This window comes from Mesoplodon bidens (genome assembly GCF_964165515.1).
Source record: "Mesoplodon bidens genome assembly, chromosome: 1".
In the NCBI taxonomy this organism is placed as follows: domain Eukaryota; kingdom Metazoa; phylum Chordata; class Mammalia; order Artiodactyla; family Ziphiidae; genus Mesoplodon; species Mesoplodon bidens.
This window is the reverse complement of record NC_138176.1, coordinates 79,200,426-79,216,246: the sequence shown is the minus strand read 5'-3', so window position 1 is coordinate 79,216,246 and position 15,821 is coordinate 79,200,426. Positions and strand designations below refer to the sequence as shown.

At 38.4% G+C, this 15,821-nt stretch overlaps 1 protein-coding gene across 7 annotated transcripts in view; it reads left to right on the top strand.

The window, feature by feature from the left end:
* The window catches only part of ZGRF1 (zinc finger GRF-type containing 1), a 77,071-nt gene that overhangs the window by 54,964 nt on the left and 6,286 nt on the right, over nucleotides 1–15,821 (top strand). For 5 of the 7 annotated variants that reach the window (XM_081251995.1, XM_081251994.1, XM_081251997.1 and 2 more), the window contains 9 exons: nucleotides 533–729; nucleotides 1,928–2,067; nucleotides 4,363–4,506; nucleotides 5,788–5,902; nucleotides 7,329–7,591; nucleotides 9,513–9,672; nucleotides 13,470–13,547; nucleotides 13,752–13,899; nucleotides 15,694–15,821. In XM_081251995.1, coding sequence (XP_081108121.1) covers nucleotides 533–729; nucleotides 1,928–2,067; nucleotides 4,363–4,506; nucleotides 5,788–5,902; nucleotides 7,329–7,591; nucleotides 9,513–9,672; nucleotides 13,470–13,547; nucleotides 13,752–13,899; nucleotides 15,694–15,821 — 1,373 coding nt within the window. The remainder of the gene's footprint in view (nucleotides 1–532; nucleotides 730–1,927; nucleotides 2,068–4,362; nucleotides 4,507–5,787; nucleotides 5,903–7,328; nucleotides 7,592–9,512; nucleotides 9,673–13,469; nucleotides 13,548–13,751; nucleotides 13,900–15,693) is intronic. The other 2 variants (XM_081251993.1, XM_081251998.1) reach the window with 2 other exon arrangements.

Sequence of the window (15,821 nt, the reverse complement as noted above, 5' to 3'; positions counted from 1 at the left end):
CGGGCGCCTAGAGCCGGTGCTCCGCAACAAGAGAGGCCACCTCAATGAGGGGCCTGCGCACTGCAACGAAGAGTAGCCCCCGCTCACCGCAGCTGGAGAGAGCCCGCGCACAGCGACAGAGACCCAATGCAGCCAAAAATAAATAAATTTAAAAAAAAAAGTAAATGTTAAAAAAAACAAAGAAATGCACGAGATGTTCCCTGTAGTTGTTTTGGGGCAGCTTTCAGGTTTTCTATAGTGAACATGTTAAGTCAGAGATCAATAAATATTATTTTTCAAATAAGATTGAATTTTCAGAATAGTGTAATTTTTGATAAAAAGTAAAAAATGAAGAGTAGGTGGTTTTAAGTTTTAATTTATTGTTTAAATTAATTAAAAGATTAAGTTGTATAGCGGCTAATTTATTGGAGTACATTAATGCCAAGCAGCCTTTATAAAAGTCTTGACAAACATGGTACAAAAATAGTAAAATAAATAAATAAATAAAACCATTATTTTTCTTACTAAAGTTTCAATATCTTTTTCCCCTTAGGGTCGTCTCTTTTATACCTGCGATGGACCCAGAGCTGACCGATGTAAATATTTCAAGTGGCTTGAAGAAGTGACCCCAGGATATTTAACACAGGAAAAATCTCTACCTAGCATGGTTTTAAATGATATAAAAAGTATTGGCTTGTACTTAAGAAGTCAAAAGATACCCCTCTATGAGGAATGCCAGCTTTTGGTGAGGTATGTTTTATGGTGCCAAGTAATTGCCTCTAATTATATCAGAAAATAGTAACCTCACAGAATTATGATCAGTTTTCAAAGAGATTGAGATAGGAAGAATATCTAAAAGATAGAGTACCTCATTTTTTATGATTATAAAATGGGAATAATTCCCTAAAGCTATCTTTGGCCCCCTCTAAACATTGAGCGGTGTCAGCAATATCAGGATTACTGGCAGGAATGCCATTTTTCTAACCATTTTTACATATAATTCTAAGGGAAACCCTATCAAACAAATCACAAGAATAATTTTTATCAGCACAGGGTAATACATATTGGTCATTCACAAGCCTGAACTACATAGTTTATAGGATGATAGAATGCTACTTTTTGGAAACATGTCTTACAAAAGTTGGATCACCCAAAAAGTAAATGTAATGAGCATTTGCATGGTAATTTAATAATAACAGCATTTATTGGGAGCTTGTACATGCCAGGCACTTTTCTAAGCACTTTGCGTGTATTATTTCATTTAATCATCATAATTTATAAGAAATGGTAATATGATAATTTATTATTCCATTTTTACAGTTATAGAAACTGAAGTACCCTGTCTTTTAGATACTGTTCCTATCTCAATCTCTTTTAAAACTAATGATGTTTCTGTGAGGCTTGCTATTTTCTTCCTTTGACACAATGTATTTTTATTGTGTATATATGTATGAAAGTATATAAGCATACACATTCCCTGGTTCTTTCCTCTTCATACTGTATTTTAAAGATTTAAAAAAAAATTTGTACCTTCAAACTTCCAGTTATAAAATAAATAAGTCCTGCAGATGTAATGTATAGCATGGTGACTAGTTAATATTACTTTACTGTATATTTGAAAATGGGTGAGAGAGTAAGAGCTCATTACAAGAAAAAATTTTTATTTGAAAAAAATTTTATACACGCAATGAGTTCTTCAGTGCTTTTTTAAAAAATTCAATTTATTAAAAAATAAAAACAGTTCACCCATTTTCTTCACAAGAAAAAAACTTTGTGTGGCAATGGATGTTAACCAGACTTATGCTGATACTTTCACAGTATATACATATATCAAATCATTATGTTGTACACCTGAAACTAATATAATGTTATATGTCAGTTATATCTCAATTCAAAAAAATCATACCTTAATATTCAAATTCACTTTTGTCTTTTACTCATTTTGCAGAAAAGGGTTTGATTTTCAAAGAAAACAGTATGGTAAACTAAAGAGGTTTACTACTGTAGATCCTGAATTTTATAATGAACCTAAGAGCAAACTTTATCTTAAGCTGAGTCGGAAGGAAAGTTCTTCGACTTACAGCAAAGGTAAGTTGATCTGATTATGTTGTGGCTGAGTCTAGCCTTGTATCTCAGTTACATACAGCCCTGTAAATTCTTTATATTAAAGAGATTTTTAAGAGTACAGTTTCATAGTACATATTGTGAATTATTGTATAATAAATTAGACCATTTCTAAAAAGCATATTTTATTTTATTCCCCCCACCCCTAAAAAGCATATTTTAAATTTTAGTTTTTTTAAAAGCTTTATTATAGGCTACCAAAAACTGTTTAATTTTGGTTAAAGAGTCACACCAGTTTATTGGCATCATAAGTACACTGAATGAACTGTACCCTGAACCTAATATAAAGAATAAGCTGAAAATGTAATGAGTTTAGTGATACTTCTGTCATTGCTGCACAATATGACAACATTGGACCCCAAATTTTGTATATTTGGAAATAAAATCCTTAAAAATTTTTTTCTTTTTTTGGCTGCATTTGGTCTTTGTTGCTGCGCACGGGCTTTCTCTAGTTGCAGCGAGCGGGGGCTACTCTTCATTGTAGTGTGCAGGCTACTCTTCATTGCAGTGCACGGGCTTCTCATTGCGGTGGCCTCTCTTGTTGCGGAGCACGGGTTCTAGGTGCGCAGGCTCCGGTAGTTGTGGCACGTGGGCTCAGTAGTTGTGGCTCGCAGGCTCTAGAGCGCAGGCTCATAAGTTGTGGTGCTCGGGCTTAGTTGCTCTGCAGCATGTGGGATCTTCCTGAACCAGGGCTCAAACCCCTGTCCCCTGCCTTGGCAGGCGGATTCTTAACCACTGCACCACCAGGGAAGTCCCTAAGTTGGGTTAATTTTTATCTTTGGTTTCATGACCTACTCTTGTCATTGATCCTAACCTAGCTTGCTTTTGTTATTTGATTAGTTATTTTAAATGATATAAGAAACTTTGAATCAACAAAGCAAAGCTAAATCTAGTACCTTATAGCTACCTACTTTTTTTTTTTTTTTTGCGGTACGCGGGCTTCTCACTGTTGTGGTCTCTCCCGTTGCGGGGCACAGGCTCCAGACGCGCAGGCTCAGCGGCCACGGCTCACGGGCCCAGCCGCTCCGCAGCACGTGGGATCTTCCCAGACCGGGGCACAAACCCGTGTCCCCTTCATTGGCAGGCGGACTCTCAACCACTGTGCCACCAGGGAAGCCCCTTTTTAAAAAAAAATACATTTATTTATTTATTTTTGGCTGCGTTCGGTCTTAGTTGCAGTGCGTGGGCTTCTCACTGCGGTGGCTTCTCTTGTTGCGGAGCACAGGCTCTAGGTGCATGGGCTCAGTAGTTGTGGCACACGGGCTTAGTTGCTCCGCAGCATATGGGATCTTCCTGGACCAGGGCTCGAACTTGTGTCTTCTGCATTGGCAGATGGATTCTTAACCACTGCACCACCAGGGAAGCCCAGATGTAGTTTTCTTTAAACAACAAGTTTTTTCCTTCATACTCATAATGGGTCAAATAATATGTGATTAAGTTATATAATTATAATAGCAAATACAACTAGTATAAATAAGTTTTAGAACAAATGCAGTTGACTCTGTAAGTGTAAACTCCACTGATTGTAGAAATAGTGCATAGATATTCTGGAAAGCAGCCTACTAGCTATGAGTGCTCAGTGTACTGTGGAGAAGAAAGGAGAACGTTAATTAATCTGGAACATATGTTAAGTGGAAGTCTGTTAAGAGAACTTGTATTCTATCCACGGATTGCCAACTTTATTTAAGCATAGAAACCTTTACATGGTGGAGCATCTTTTTTTTTTTTTTCTTTTTCTTTTTTTTGCTGTACATGGGCCTCTCACTGTTGTGGCCTCTCCCGTTGCGGAGCACAGACTCCGGACGCGCAGGCTCAGTGGCCATGGCTCACGGGCCCAGCTGCTCCACGGCATGTGGGATCTTCCCGGACCGGGGCACGACCCTGTGTCCCCTGCATCGGCAGGCAGACTCTCAACCACTGCACCACCAGGGAAGCCCGGAGCATCTTTTTAGACTAATATTCTACCTTGGTAAAATCAAATGTAGCTGTAAGAGAAAAATGAGTTAGATGTTGTCTTTGCTTTATTTACAGTGTTTTTTTAAAAATAATTATAAAGTAACTTTAAAAACATTAAACTAATTGAGTTAAAAACATGGAAATGAAATGTTATGTGTTTGGGTCTCTGAGTGGAATCTTGTTGGTGATAATAACCAAGTTTGTTTTTTTTGAGAAATAATGTAGGATTGAGCATCAAAGAAATCCAAGGTAGCTTTGGATGGAGCATAGTTCTGAATCCTTTAAAAGTGTTTGTCTTTTCAGATGATCTTTGGGTGGTTTCAAAAACCCTAGACTTTGAATTGGATACTTTTATTGCATGTAGTACTTTCTTTGGTCCATCATCTATCAATGAGGTAGAGCTACTACCTTTGAAAGGTTATTTCCCTTCGAATTGGCCCACTAACAGTAAGTATTATTATGCCCATATTAATTTGTATTAAAAAAAGAATGAAAGACATGTGATACACTGTAAGCAAGAATGCTAACTTTGTGCGGGATTGTTTGATTAAAGCCAACAAAAAGCATCCACCTCTACTTCCTATTATTGTGTACAGTATTCTTGAAATGTGTATGAAAGTTGAATATCTAAATATTTCTGCAGCTCAAGTCCTAGAGGGCTAACAATATAATAAAATCTTGACCCCTCACTTAAGTATTTTGTTAAAGTTGAATTTTACATGGTATATATCCGATTTCTAAAAATATAAATATTAAACATATAAATAAGAATTGTCTTAAATAATTTCTTACATCAAGTTCCAGTTCTTGATTTGTTTAATCCTCTTGGTTTATTATTCTAGTAGTATACATTTAGTAAACAAATCATTTATTTTTACATTGAGAAGGTCTTGTAGATTTTGCAAGAGATTTCGTGAGCAGTTGAGCAGGAGGTTATGATTTTCATTTGAGGCTGTTTTATCATCTGCCTTGAGAAATTCTTAATAAGACAGTAGGCTATGAGCCTTACTTTTCTTTTAATAAAGGAAGCTTTAGTAAGGTGAATCCCTATCCAATTCTATGAATCTGTATACTTCTCTATACATTTTGATCTCTGGAGTAATTTCTGATGGTCGAATTTGCTCCATATCTAATTAAGACACAGCATTTAACGACCCATTTCAAATATTTCATAGACATTTTTTACTTGATTTTTTTTCTTTTAGAACTGAATAAACCTAGTCAACCAGTTTGAGTTCAATAAGAGCCTAATTAAGTGAACATTTGTCATTTTTTGAATGCATATTTTCATATTTGTTGCAGTTTCCTCACCAATAAAAGCATTCTAATTTTCTGCTTTCCATATATTCCTAAAAAATAATTGAGGAAGAAATGCAAGAAAATGTTAAAAAATTCCACAAACACTACTGTACAATGTATGCTGATTAAATCAAACTGGCTGTTAAGCAGTGTCACCACACTCTAACTCAAAACAGTTATTCTTATTCATTAACTGACATATGGAAGTCCAAATTTGATGTAAGTTATGCAATTTATAAAGTATGAATGAGCAGGTAGTATAGTGTAGTAATTTAATGGATAAAAGGACCTCTGCATGTCCTTAAGCGTTTATTTTATGTTGTGTGATTAATTCAGTAGCTGAACTCTGAGTTATGTGTACATTTAATAGATTTTTGTAATGGTTCATTTCATTTACATTAATGTTAATTTTCTGCATTCTGTCTACAGCAGTGGTCCATGCATTATTGGTTTGTAATGCTAGCACAGAGCTGACCACTTTGAAAAATATTCAGGACAACTTTAATCCAGCTACTCTACCTCTAACACAGTACCTGTTAGCAATGTAAGTCATTATTTACCTTTGGGTCATTGGTATTAAAAAATGATGACTAATTGTAAATATGAAAATGTAATAAAAGTACATTACATAAATTTTTGCCAACAAAGTGTTAATTTTCTTTCAGGGATTATGAGGTTACTGTTTGTCAGTGGTTCAAAAGAGAAAGGGGAATACACATCATTTCCCAACAATCCACCCATTCATCTATCTGTTTATTTATTTATTGTGGTAGAGTCTAGTAAGGGTTACTGCAAATTTTTTTCCTTTGTCAAGGAATAATTTCCTAAGGATCTTTTGAGTGTTATTTATTTATTTATCTGTACTTTTATGCTACAAATTATTTAAAATTTAAAACATTTAAAATTATGCAACATTTTACAGCTTGAATCCAGTATATATAATTGATACTAATTTTATTCTTGACATAACCTATATCTCATTTTTAATTTCTCAAGCACCATGACCCTTTTTTAAAAATTGGGAGCGACATTATATTGAATTCACTAAAATGATAGAAAAAGTCTAGTTTCTAATTTGTAATATTATGATCTAACTTGTGGTATTTCATTTTTTTTACCATAATAAAGTCCTAGGTGAGAAAAATAAATATCCTTATCCATTATGTCATTTATCTACTTTGAAAGGAATGCAGTCTTTTTTTTAATTTTATTTTTGGCTGCTTTGGGTCTTCATTGCTGTGTGCCACCTTTCCCTAGTTGCATGAGCGGGGGCTACTCTTTGTTGTGGTGTGTGGGCATCTCATTGCAGTGGCTTTTCTTGTTGCAGAGCACGGGCTCTAGGCACATGGGCTTCAGTGGTTGTGGCTCACGGGCTCAGTGGTTGTGGCTCGCGGGCTCTAGAGCACAGGCTCAGTAGTTGTGGTGCACGGGCTTAGTTGCTCCGTGGCATGTGGGATCTTCCCAGACCAGGGCTCGAACCCTTGTCCCCTGCATTGGCAGGTGGATTCTTAACCACTGTGCCACCAGCAAAGCCCAGGAATTCACTCTTAATAGAAATAGAAATAAAACCAGTTCATTGCAGTTTTACCTTAAATGGAGGCTATATTAATTATCTAAGTCGGTTTTGTTTAATAGAACTTGGGCTTTAAGTCAGTATACGACTTATTAGCTGTGTGCTTTGGGGGAAAATTGTTAATATTTCTGTACCTCTATTTGGGATAATTAACTACTTAGTACTGTTGTGAAGATTGCATCAAGTAACATGTAAAATGCTTAGTATAATGCCAGCACATAGTAGGTTTTCAACAAATGTTAGTTCTCTTCCACCTTCCTCCAAATTGGGATATATGTTTATTTGTGTCTCCAAAAAAATGTTTGCTGTGATGCTTATAAAGTGAAGGCTAAGTTATGACTAGGTCTACTCACCTATTTCAAAAGCCTCTCATTTAAAAAAATTTTCATTTGCTTAGGTCTTCATCAACTACAGTGAGCAACAAGAGAGTCAATAAGAGAAAATTTATCCCACCAGCCTTCTCAAATATCAGCACAAAATTTGAACTACTCAGTATAGGAGCAACATTGCAGTTAGCTAGTGAGTTAATTCAGGCACACAAGTTAAACAAGGATCAAGCTACAGCTCTAATTCAGATAGCTCAAATGATGGCATCACGTGAAAGTGTTGAAGAAGTGAAGGAACTGGGAATTCATACCCTCCCTATCACGATCATACATGGTAAGAAGCAAGAAAAGAAAACGGTTCTAGTAATTACATTGTCATATAAGCTTTTGTAACTCAATCTGCTCGCTTGTAATTTCCTAGTCAGACAAGATTCCAGAATAACTACATTTTTCAAATCTGGACCCATTTTAGTAAACTATTAGATGAGAGCAGAACTGACCACCCTAAAAGGGAGAATAGGCAGCATATCTGATGAATGGGTAGCATTATACTCTCATTATCAAAGTATCCAGATTTGATCTAGACATCTACGTGTTGCTCTCTATTAATTCCTAGTCAGCTCACCCTTCATCCTTCATAGTAGCTATTCCAAACCTTCAACCTTCCCATAATACCATCCTTGCCCCTGCCCCACTCTCTCTCTCTGAAATTGATGTTGCTTCTAAAATAGGAAATGGAGGTCATTAACAGAAACTCCTTTCAATGTCCTGCCTTCCTTTTCCAACTTACCTAAGTATGGACCTATTCTTACTCTTCTGGTTCTGTCTCAGTGAAGGATCTTTACTTTCTCCTCTTCAGAGCTACTACTTTTATCTGGAATCTGTTCCCTCTTTAACTTATTTCCTCTCACAGACCTTTTCCCTGAAGCTGATCCTACTTTTCGTCCTATTTTGAGGATTTGCTTCACATCCACTCTGTTGACCAAGCTAGACACTTGGGAGTCATCCTAGATTATTTTTCTCCCTAGATTAAGTGACTTTCTCTTAATACTCTTCCATCTCTCTGTTTCTCACCCCTCATCAGATCAGTCACTGAGATGTCCCTTCTAGTTTGTACCCACTTTTCATATTGATTCTCTCTCCTCGCCAACTCATTTGCACCTCCTCAATCCAAGCCTTCATCATGCCTCCTTATTATAGCCTAGTTGGTGAGACTACTCTGTAAAATGGGGTTTGATAATAGCATCTGTCTCATAGGTTTGGAGGATTAAATGAGTTAACATAAATAAAGGGCTTAGAGTGGTGTCTGGCACATGGGAGGCACTTAGTAAAGTTAGCATGTATTATTGTTATGATCATCTCACACAGCTTTCTAATTGACCTACCTTTAGTTTTACCTTCCTTCATATTTTCACTCAAGTAGTTTTTCTAAAAAAGAGTCTGATTTAGTTCCATTACTTAAAATCCTTCATTTATTTCCCCTGGTCTTTAAGATAAAATTCAAACTTTTAGCCATAGCAAGCAGAACTCTTGTGGTTTATCCCCTTGCCTACCTTGTGAGACAGCCTCATCTCTTGCCTATTTGCTATAGGCTGTATGGAAATACTTGTCAGCTATGTACTTTGTCATGCCTCTGCCTAGAATGACCCTCTCTTTAACAGGATATCTTATCCTGGAAGATTTAGTTCTGTTACTCTTTTTATTTATTTTTTTTTATTTTTTATTTTTGCGGTAGGCGGGCCTCTCACTGTTGTGGCCTCTCCCCTTGCAGAGCACAGGCTCCGGATGCGCAGGCCCAGCAGCCATGGCTCACGGGCCTAGCCGCTCTGCGGCATGTGGGATCTTCCCAGACCGGGGCACGAACCCGTGTCCCCTGCATCGGCAGGCGGACTCTCAACCACTGCGCCACCAGGGAAGCCCTACTCTTTTTATTTTTAGGAAGCATTCCCATGTCCACCAAAGCAAAGAGAGATTTTCTTTCTCTGATACCAATAATGTTACTTACCATATTGTTTTATCATTGTTCTTTGCTTGTCTATCTTCCTAAGTAGACTATGGTCTCATTAAATATGGAGGTCTTTTGAATAGTTATCTATGTATTTATCCCTTGTCCTAATTAAGCACATAGTGAGCACTCAGTTAATATTTTTTAATAAATTACTTAAATGAAGGAGAGAGGGATGAAATATTTCTTGTGCTTTTCAGAAATTTATTTATGATATTGCCTTTATTTTTTTCCCTTTCAAAATAATTAGGTGTTTTTGGAGCAGGAAAGAGTTATTTGCTGGCAGTGGTGATTTTGTTTTTTGTGCAGCTATTTGAAAAGAGTGAAGCTCTTACAGTTGGAAATGCAAGACCATGGAAACTTTTGATTTCTTCTTCTACTAATGTAGCTGTTGACAGAGTACTTCTTGGGTAGGTATCACAGGTATATTTCAGTACCTAATGTTTTAGGTTATTGTTGAGAGAGGTAGATCACCATAGGCCCTGAGTGTCCATGCACATTTTTCCTGGGTATGCCAGACATGCAAGGCTTTTATCGCTGACTCAAGAACCAGCATCCATGAAACAGTAACAGGCTAACTTATTAGTTGCTCGTGTAAAAATTTGAGTCCAGCCCAGAACGTGTATTGTTGGGGGAGGAATCTACCGTGCAAGGCCCTGACCACTCTTACTCAGCACATTTCTTAGGGTTGTGTCTGCAGTGAGCAACCTTGACTGATGAGGTAGTATCTCCCTCCAGGACAAAGAGCAGGGTTACTTACTGCTTGTTATAAAAATAGTGGATTCCCAAGCTCAGTGTTCCTTTCCTACAACTCAATCCACTGCAGTGCAGGCATCCATCTGGATTCTCTGTGTCTCCTCATAGGACATGGGGACCAAGGGAAACCACAGTAGATATGTTGGTGCTTATGCTGCTTCCTGTGCCATAAGTAAAAGTCCTTTGTCTCTGACCCAGGAGCTTTGGGTTGTTACCTTGGAAGTAGGCTAAAATTGCAAAACCAAGTCATGGGTTATTCTCTTATCCACCTGCCTATATGAACAAATAATAGTAAAATAGCTGAACAGTTTGATTAAATTATGTTTTTGGTTTCAATAAGAGGGATCTACCTTTAGTTTTACCTTTATCCCATCCCTGTACCAAAATTGTCAGGTTTTGTATTTGATTTTATCCTACTTACAGACTAATAAGTTAGCCTGTTGCTTTTTCATGGAAGGCAATAGCACAATCTGTTTTACAGGTGTAAAATTTTTGTGTAAATTTTATTAAAAATTGGGACTTCCTTGGTGGTCCAGTGGTTAAGACTCGGCGCTTCCACTGCATGGGGCAGGTTTGATCCCTGGTTGGGGAACTAAGATTCTTCATGCCGCGGTGTGGCCAAAAAAAAAGCAAAGAAAGTATTATGTAATGTTTTACCAATATTCCAGTGTTTAATTATCTGAATTTCACATAAATGATAAAGTTTGATTAGGAGAAATAATCTGTTATTTATAAGTGTAGACTTTTTAAAAATTAACTTTTATAATTACATAAGTTAATGCTTATGGCAGAAAATATGCAGACAGTATAGATAATATTTTATTATATTTCTTTACAGACTTTTAATACCTATACACACACTCATTTTGTTTTCCAAACTTAGTATTCAACAGTATATATTGTTTTGGGCTTCCCTGGTGGCGCAGTGGTTGAGAGTCTGCCTGCCGATGCAGGGGACACGGGTTCGTGCCCCGGTCCGGGAGGATCCCACATGCCGTGGAGCGGCTGGGCCCGTGAGCCATGGCCGCTGAGCCTGCGGGTTCGGAGCCTGTGCTCCGCGACGGGAGAGGCCACAACAGTGAGAGGCCCGCGTACCGCCAAAAAAAAAAAAAAAAAAAAAAAAAAAAGGCAGGACACAAAACAATATATACTGTTTTTTTTTTTGTTTTTTTTTTTGCGGTACGCGGGCCTCTCACTGTTGTGGCCTCTCCCGTCGCGGAGCACAGGCTCCGGACCCGCAGGCTCAGCGGCCATGGCTCACGGGCCCAGCCGCTCCACGGCATGTGGGATCTTCCCGGACCGGGGTACGAACCCCTGTCCCCTGCATCGGCAGGCGGACTCTCAACCACGGCGCCACCAGGGAAGCCCTGTCCTGCTTTTTTTTTACTCAGTGATTATTTCTCTATGGTATTAAAGCTTAGAAACCAAAATTTTTCATAGCTCTATTTTTTTTTTTTTTTTTCCAGTACGCGGGCCTCTCACTGCCGTGGCCTCTCCCGTTGCGGAGCACAGGCTCCGGACGCACAAGCTCAGCGGCCATGGCTCACGGGCCCAGCTGCCCCGCGGCATGTGGGATCCTCCTGGACCGGGGCACGAACCTGCCTCCCCCGCACTGGCAGGCAGACTTCCAACCACTGTGCCACCAGGGAGGCCCTATAGCTCTATTTTTTTTTTTTATTTAAGTCTAATATTTATATTTGGTATGAAATAAGTGTCCAGGCTCACTTTTTTTCATATGTATATCCAACTGTTTGGGCACCATTTTTTTTTATAGCTCTATTAAATGCAATGGTTTTCTTATACGATAAGCAATTTTTGATCAGTAAGTTCTTACCAGATTTTTGCCACTATAAATAATATTGCAACCAAGTTCCTTAAACATAAATCTTGGTCTCCATTTCTTATTCTTTCCTGAAGAAGAAGTCCTAGGCCTGGAATAAAAGATATGAACATTTTTAAGCTTCTTAATATACTTTGCAAGATTGCCCTCCAGGAAGGCTTTACCTGTGTGTACTCTACTGAGTAATCGAAAACAGTGGCTGAGGACATTTTTGATTCAAGATAATGACAAGTTACCTGGAGACTAAACAGCAAAGAACTTTAGATTGCTTAGCCTAAGATTAAAATTTAACTGTAGAGTGTTAGAAAAGAAAAATCAAGAAGCTAGAAGAGTAAGTACTAACTACTGAAAAGTAACAAAAAACACGTAGAAGAGATTCTTTAGGGCTGTAATGAGTATTAAACAAGATAAGGTATGTTAAGAAGCTAACACTCTTCCTACTAAATCTCAATGCTAAATATATGGTAGCTATTGCTTTCCATATTATGTCTTTAGGGGCAACTTTGTTTTTTTGTAGTTTTGTTTTGTTTTGTTTTTTGCGGTACGCGTGCCTCTCACTGTTGTGGCCTCTCCCATTGCGCCACCAGGGAAGCCCTGTTTTTTTGTAGTTTTTGTTTTTCTTTTTGGCTGCGCGACTTTTGGGATCTTAGTTCCCTGACAGGGATTGAACCTGGGCCACAGCAGTGAGCCAAGTCCTAATCACAGGACCGCCAGGGAATTCCCAGGGCAATTTTACTTGTGATAAATTCTAACATAAATATTTTATGAACGTTTCATGAGCCCTCAACATAAGATGATATATATTTTTGGGCTTCCCTGGTGGTGCAGTGGTTAGGAATTCGCCTACCAATACAGGGGATACAGGTTTGAGCCCTGGTCTGGGAAGATCCCACATGCTGTGGAGCAAATGGGCCCGTGGGCCACAACTACTGAGCTGGTGCTCTGGATCCTGCGAGCCACAACTACTGAGCCCACATGCCACAACTGCTGAAGCCCGCATGCCTAGAGCCCATGCTCCACTACAGGCGAGGCCACCACAGTGAGAGGCCCGCGCACTGCGGCAAGGAGTGGCCCCCGCTTGTCGCAGCTGGGGAGGGCCTGTGCACAGCAACGAAGACCCAATGCAGCCAAAAATAAATAAATAAAGTTAAAATAAAAGAAAATAAAGGCATGCTTTAAAAAAAAAGATAGGCTTCCTTGGTGGCGTAGTGGTTGAGAGTCCACCTACCGATGCAGGGGACACGGGTTCGTGCCCCGGTCCAGGAGGATCCCACGTGCTGCGGAGCGGCTGGGCCCGTGAGCCATGGCCATGAGCCTGCGCGTCCGGAGCCTGTGCTCCACAACAGGAGACACCACAACAGTGAGAGGCCCGCGTACCGCAAAAAAAAAAAAAAAAAAAAAAAGATAATATTTTTTAAATTCTCTGAAACACATTTTATAAAAAAGTCAACTACATTATATTTACTTTGAGTTTAGCCATTTCACATTGAACTACATAATATAAAATATACTGTTATGCAAAGTTAATTTTAATAATGTAAATATTATGTGAAACTTTTAGATTCCATTTTCTAAATAATCAGAATCTATTTTGCCCTGTTTTCTTTAAAGGCTTCTTAGTCTTGGATTTGAAAAGTTTGTCAGGGTTGGGAGTGTCAGGAAGATTGCCAAGCCAGTTTTACCTTACAGGTAAGAATGCTAAATTCCAGAAGTCACAGAATGTTCACAGAAGTATAATTTTGTATAAGTCTTACCTTAAATCTGGTTTCTGAAGAAGACTAGAGAAAGCTGTATCTTTTTCTTGGTGTTAATTTAGGAAATCTGTATTTTACTTTTTTGTGATGCTGTGAAAATGGAATCAAAGGGTATTCTTTTATGTAATTCTTTTTTAAGTTTGCATGCTGGCTCAGAAAATGAAAATGAACAATTAAAAGAACTACATGCACTCATGAAGGAAGACCTGACTCCTGTGGAAAGAGTCTATGTGAGGAAAAGTATTGAGCAGCATAAACTGGGGACCAATAAAACCCTGCTGAAGCAGGTGAGGGGAAACAGCTTCAGTTTGTCTGTTTATTTAATTTATATATACGATTCAGATCCGTTTTATTCCTGTTGATAGGAGTATTATTCCTATTTATTTCCCTTAAATAAAACAAATGACTGTGAGCTCAGATTCAACTGAAGTGTGCCTGTCTATCCAGTGCACGTTTTATTTTATTGCAAAGCGTTCTTCAAATTTGTGAACACATCCAACTCTCCATGACAGAGTCATCTTTTCTCTTTCTCCCTATATGTATATCTTTTTATAGGCTTAAGGGGAAAGTGAAGAGGTGGGAATAGATTCCTGGGAAGTTAAACGAACCTTGGCTTTTTTCTAGGAGAAACAGAGGAAGAGAAAGTCTGACACTGGGCAAAATATCCAAGTTCATTTTTATCTTTGGTGCTTTCCTAGAAAACCAATCCTTTCAGGGTCTGTCTGATATCTATCCTAAGAATCTAGGAGGCTCAGACACTTAATCCCAGGTATTGGGAACCAACACTGGACACATAGCATCTCCGGCTGCAACAAGTAGCATCATCTCCTTCATCAAGTTCTGATCCAGGCCAGTCTGGGCATCAGCTGGGAGGAGAGAAAGAAGTCATTTAGTAGCTTTTCCTGTGAAAGGAGAGCCTGGGGGAAAGAAAAGGGAGTGGAGGAAAAGAGGGTTGTTGGCTTGTTGGACAACGTGGACATGGGTCCACTTTTTCTGCGAGAGATTTAGGGTAGTCAACCTGTTTGGGACCCTGTTTTGGTCAGCTATTGCTGAAATAATGTTGCTTAACAAACAAAATCTCAATAATTTAAGACAACAAACTTAACAACTCTACAGGTCAGTTGGTGTGGGTCAAGCCTCTCGTTCTGAGAACAGTTGTCTGTGGCATGATGCCCCTCTCCTGACAGCAGAAGTGCAAGAGGGCAGGCAAGATCATACAAATACGTGTAAAGCTTCTCTTTTTCTTTTTCTTTCTTTCTTTCTTTCTTTCTTTCTTTCTTTCTTTCTTTCTTTCTTTCTTTCTTTCTTTCTTTCTTTCTTTCTTTTCTTCTTTCTTTCTTTCTTTTCTTTTTTATTAGTTTCTGCTTTATAGCAAAGTGAATCAGTCATACATATACATCTGTTGCCGTGTAAAGCTTCTGTTCACAGCATGTCAGCTAACATTCCATTGCTATAACAGGTCATATGGCCAAGCCTGACATCAGGGGGCAGGGAAGTATACTCCACCTACTTCTGTGGTGGGAGGCACTGCAGAGGCACGCAGCAAAGGGTGTGGATGAGTAATACTGTCACGGGGAAGGAGGGAATTGTAAATAATAATCTACAACAAGTTTGGGTTCTAGAAGTCCTCGGAAGCCTTCAGACCAGCTTTTTATTATCTGAGTTATAGACTTACCTTGCCTCTCTTCTCCCCAACCAAATCCAGAGGGGCTTAGTTTGACTACATTCAATTAATGCCAATTAGTCATTTATGTAAACTACTTACCATTTTATATCCTTATCCAGCATATTGATATGTAAGATTAATTATTAATGGTTTCTTTGATACCTTTCTAAGTGAAAGCCCGGTTTACTATAAACTATTGCTCATTGGTATCAACTGTTCATAAATAAAACTCTTAGAGGAATTTCCATTTCTTATGTGGGAATGATGAAAATGTAAAGTGGCCCATGATTTCTGATTGCCAGTGATTAAATTAGGACCTGCTCATTTCTGATTTTAGCCTGTAAGTTCTTTGGTAAATATATTCTCTTAATTTGTTTAATAGTTGTTAATGAATAACATTCTTACTGTAATAAAGGTCCGAGTAGTTGGAGTTACCTGTGCAGCCTGCCCATTCCCATGCATGAATGATCTTAAATTTCCTGTGGCTGTCCTGGATGAGTGTAGTCAAATCACAGAACCGGCTTCACTCCTTCCCATTGCAAG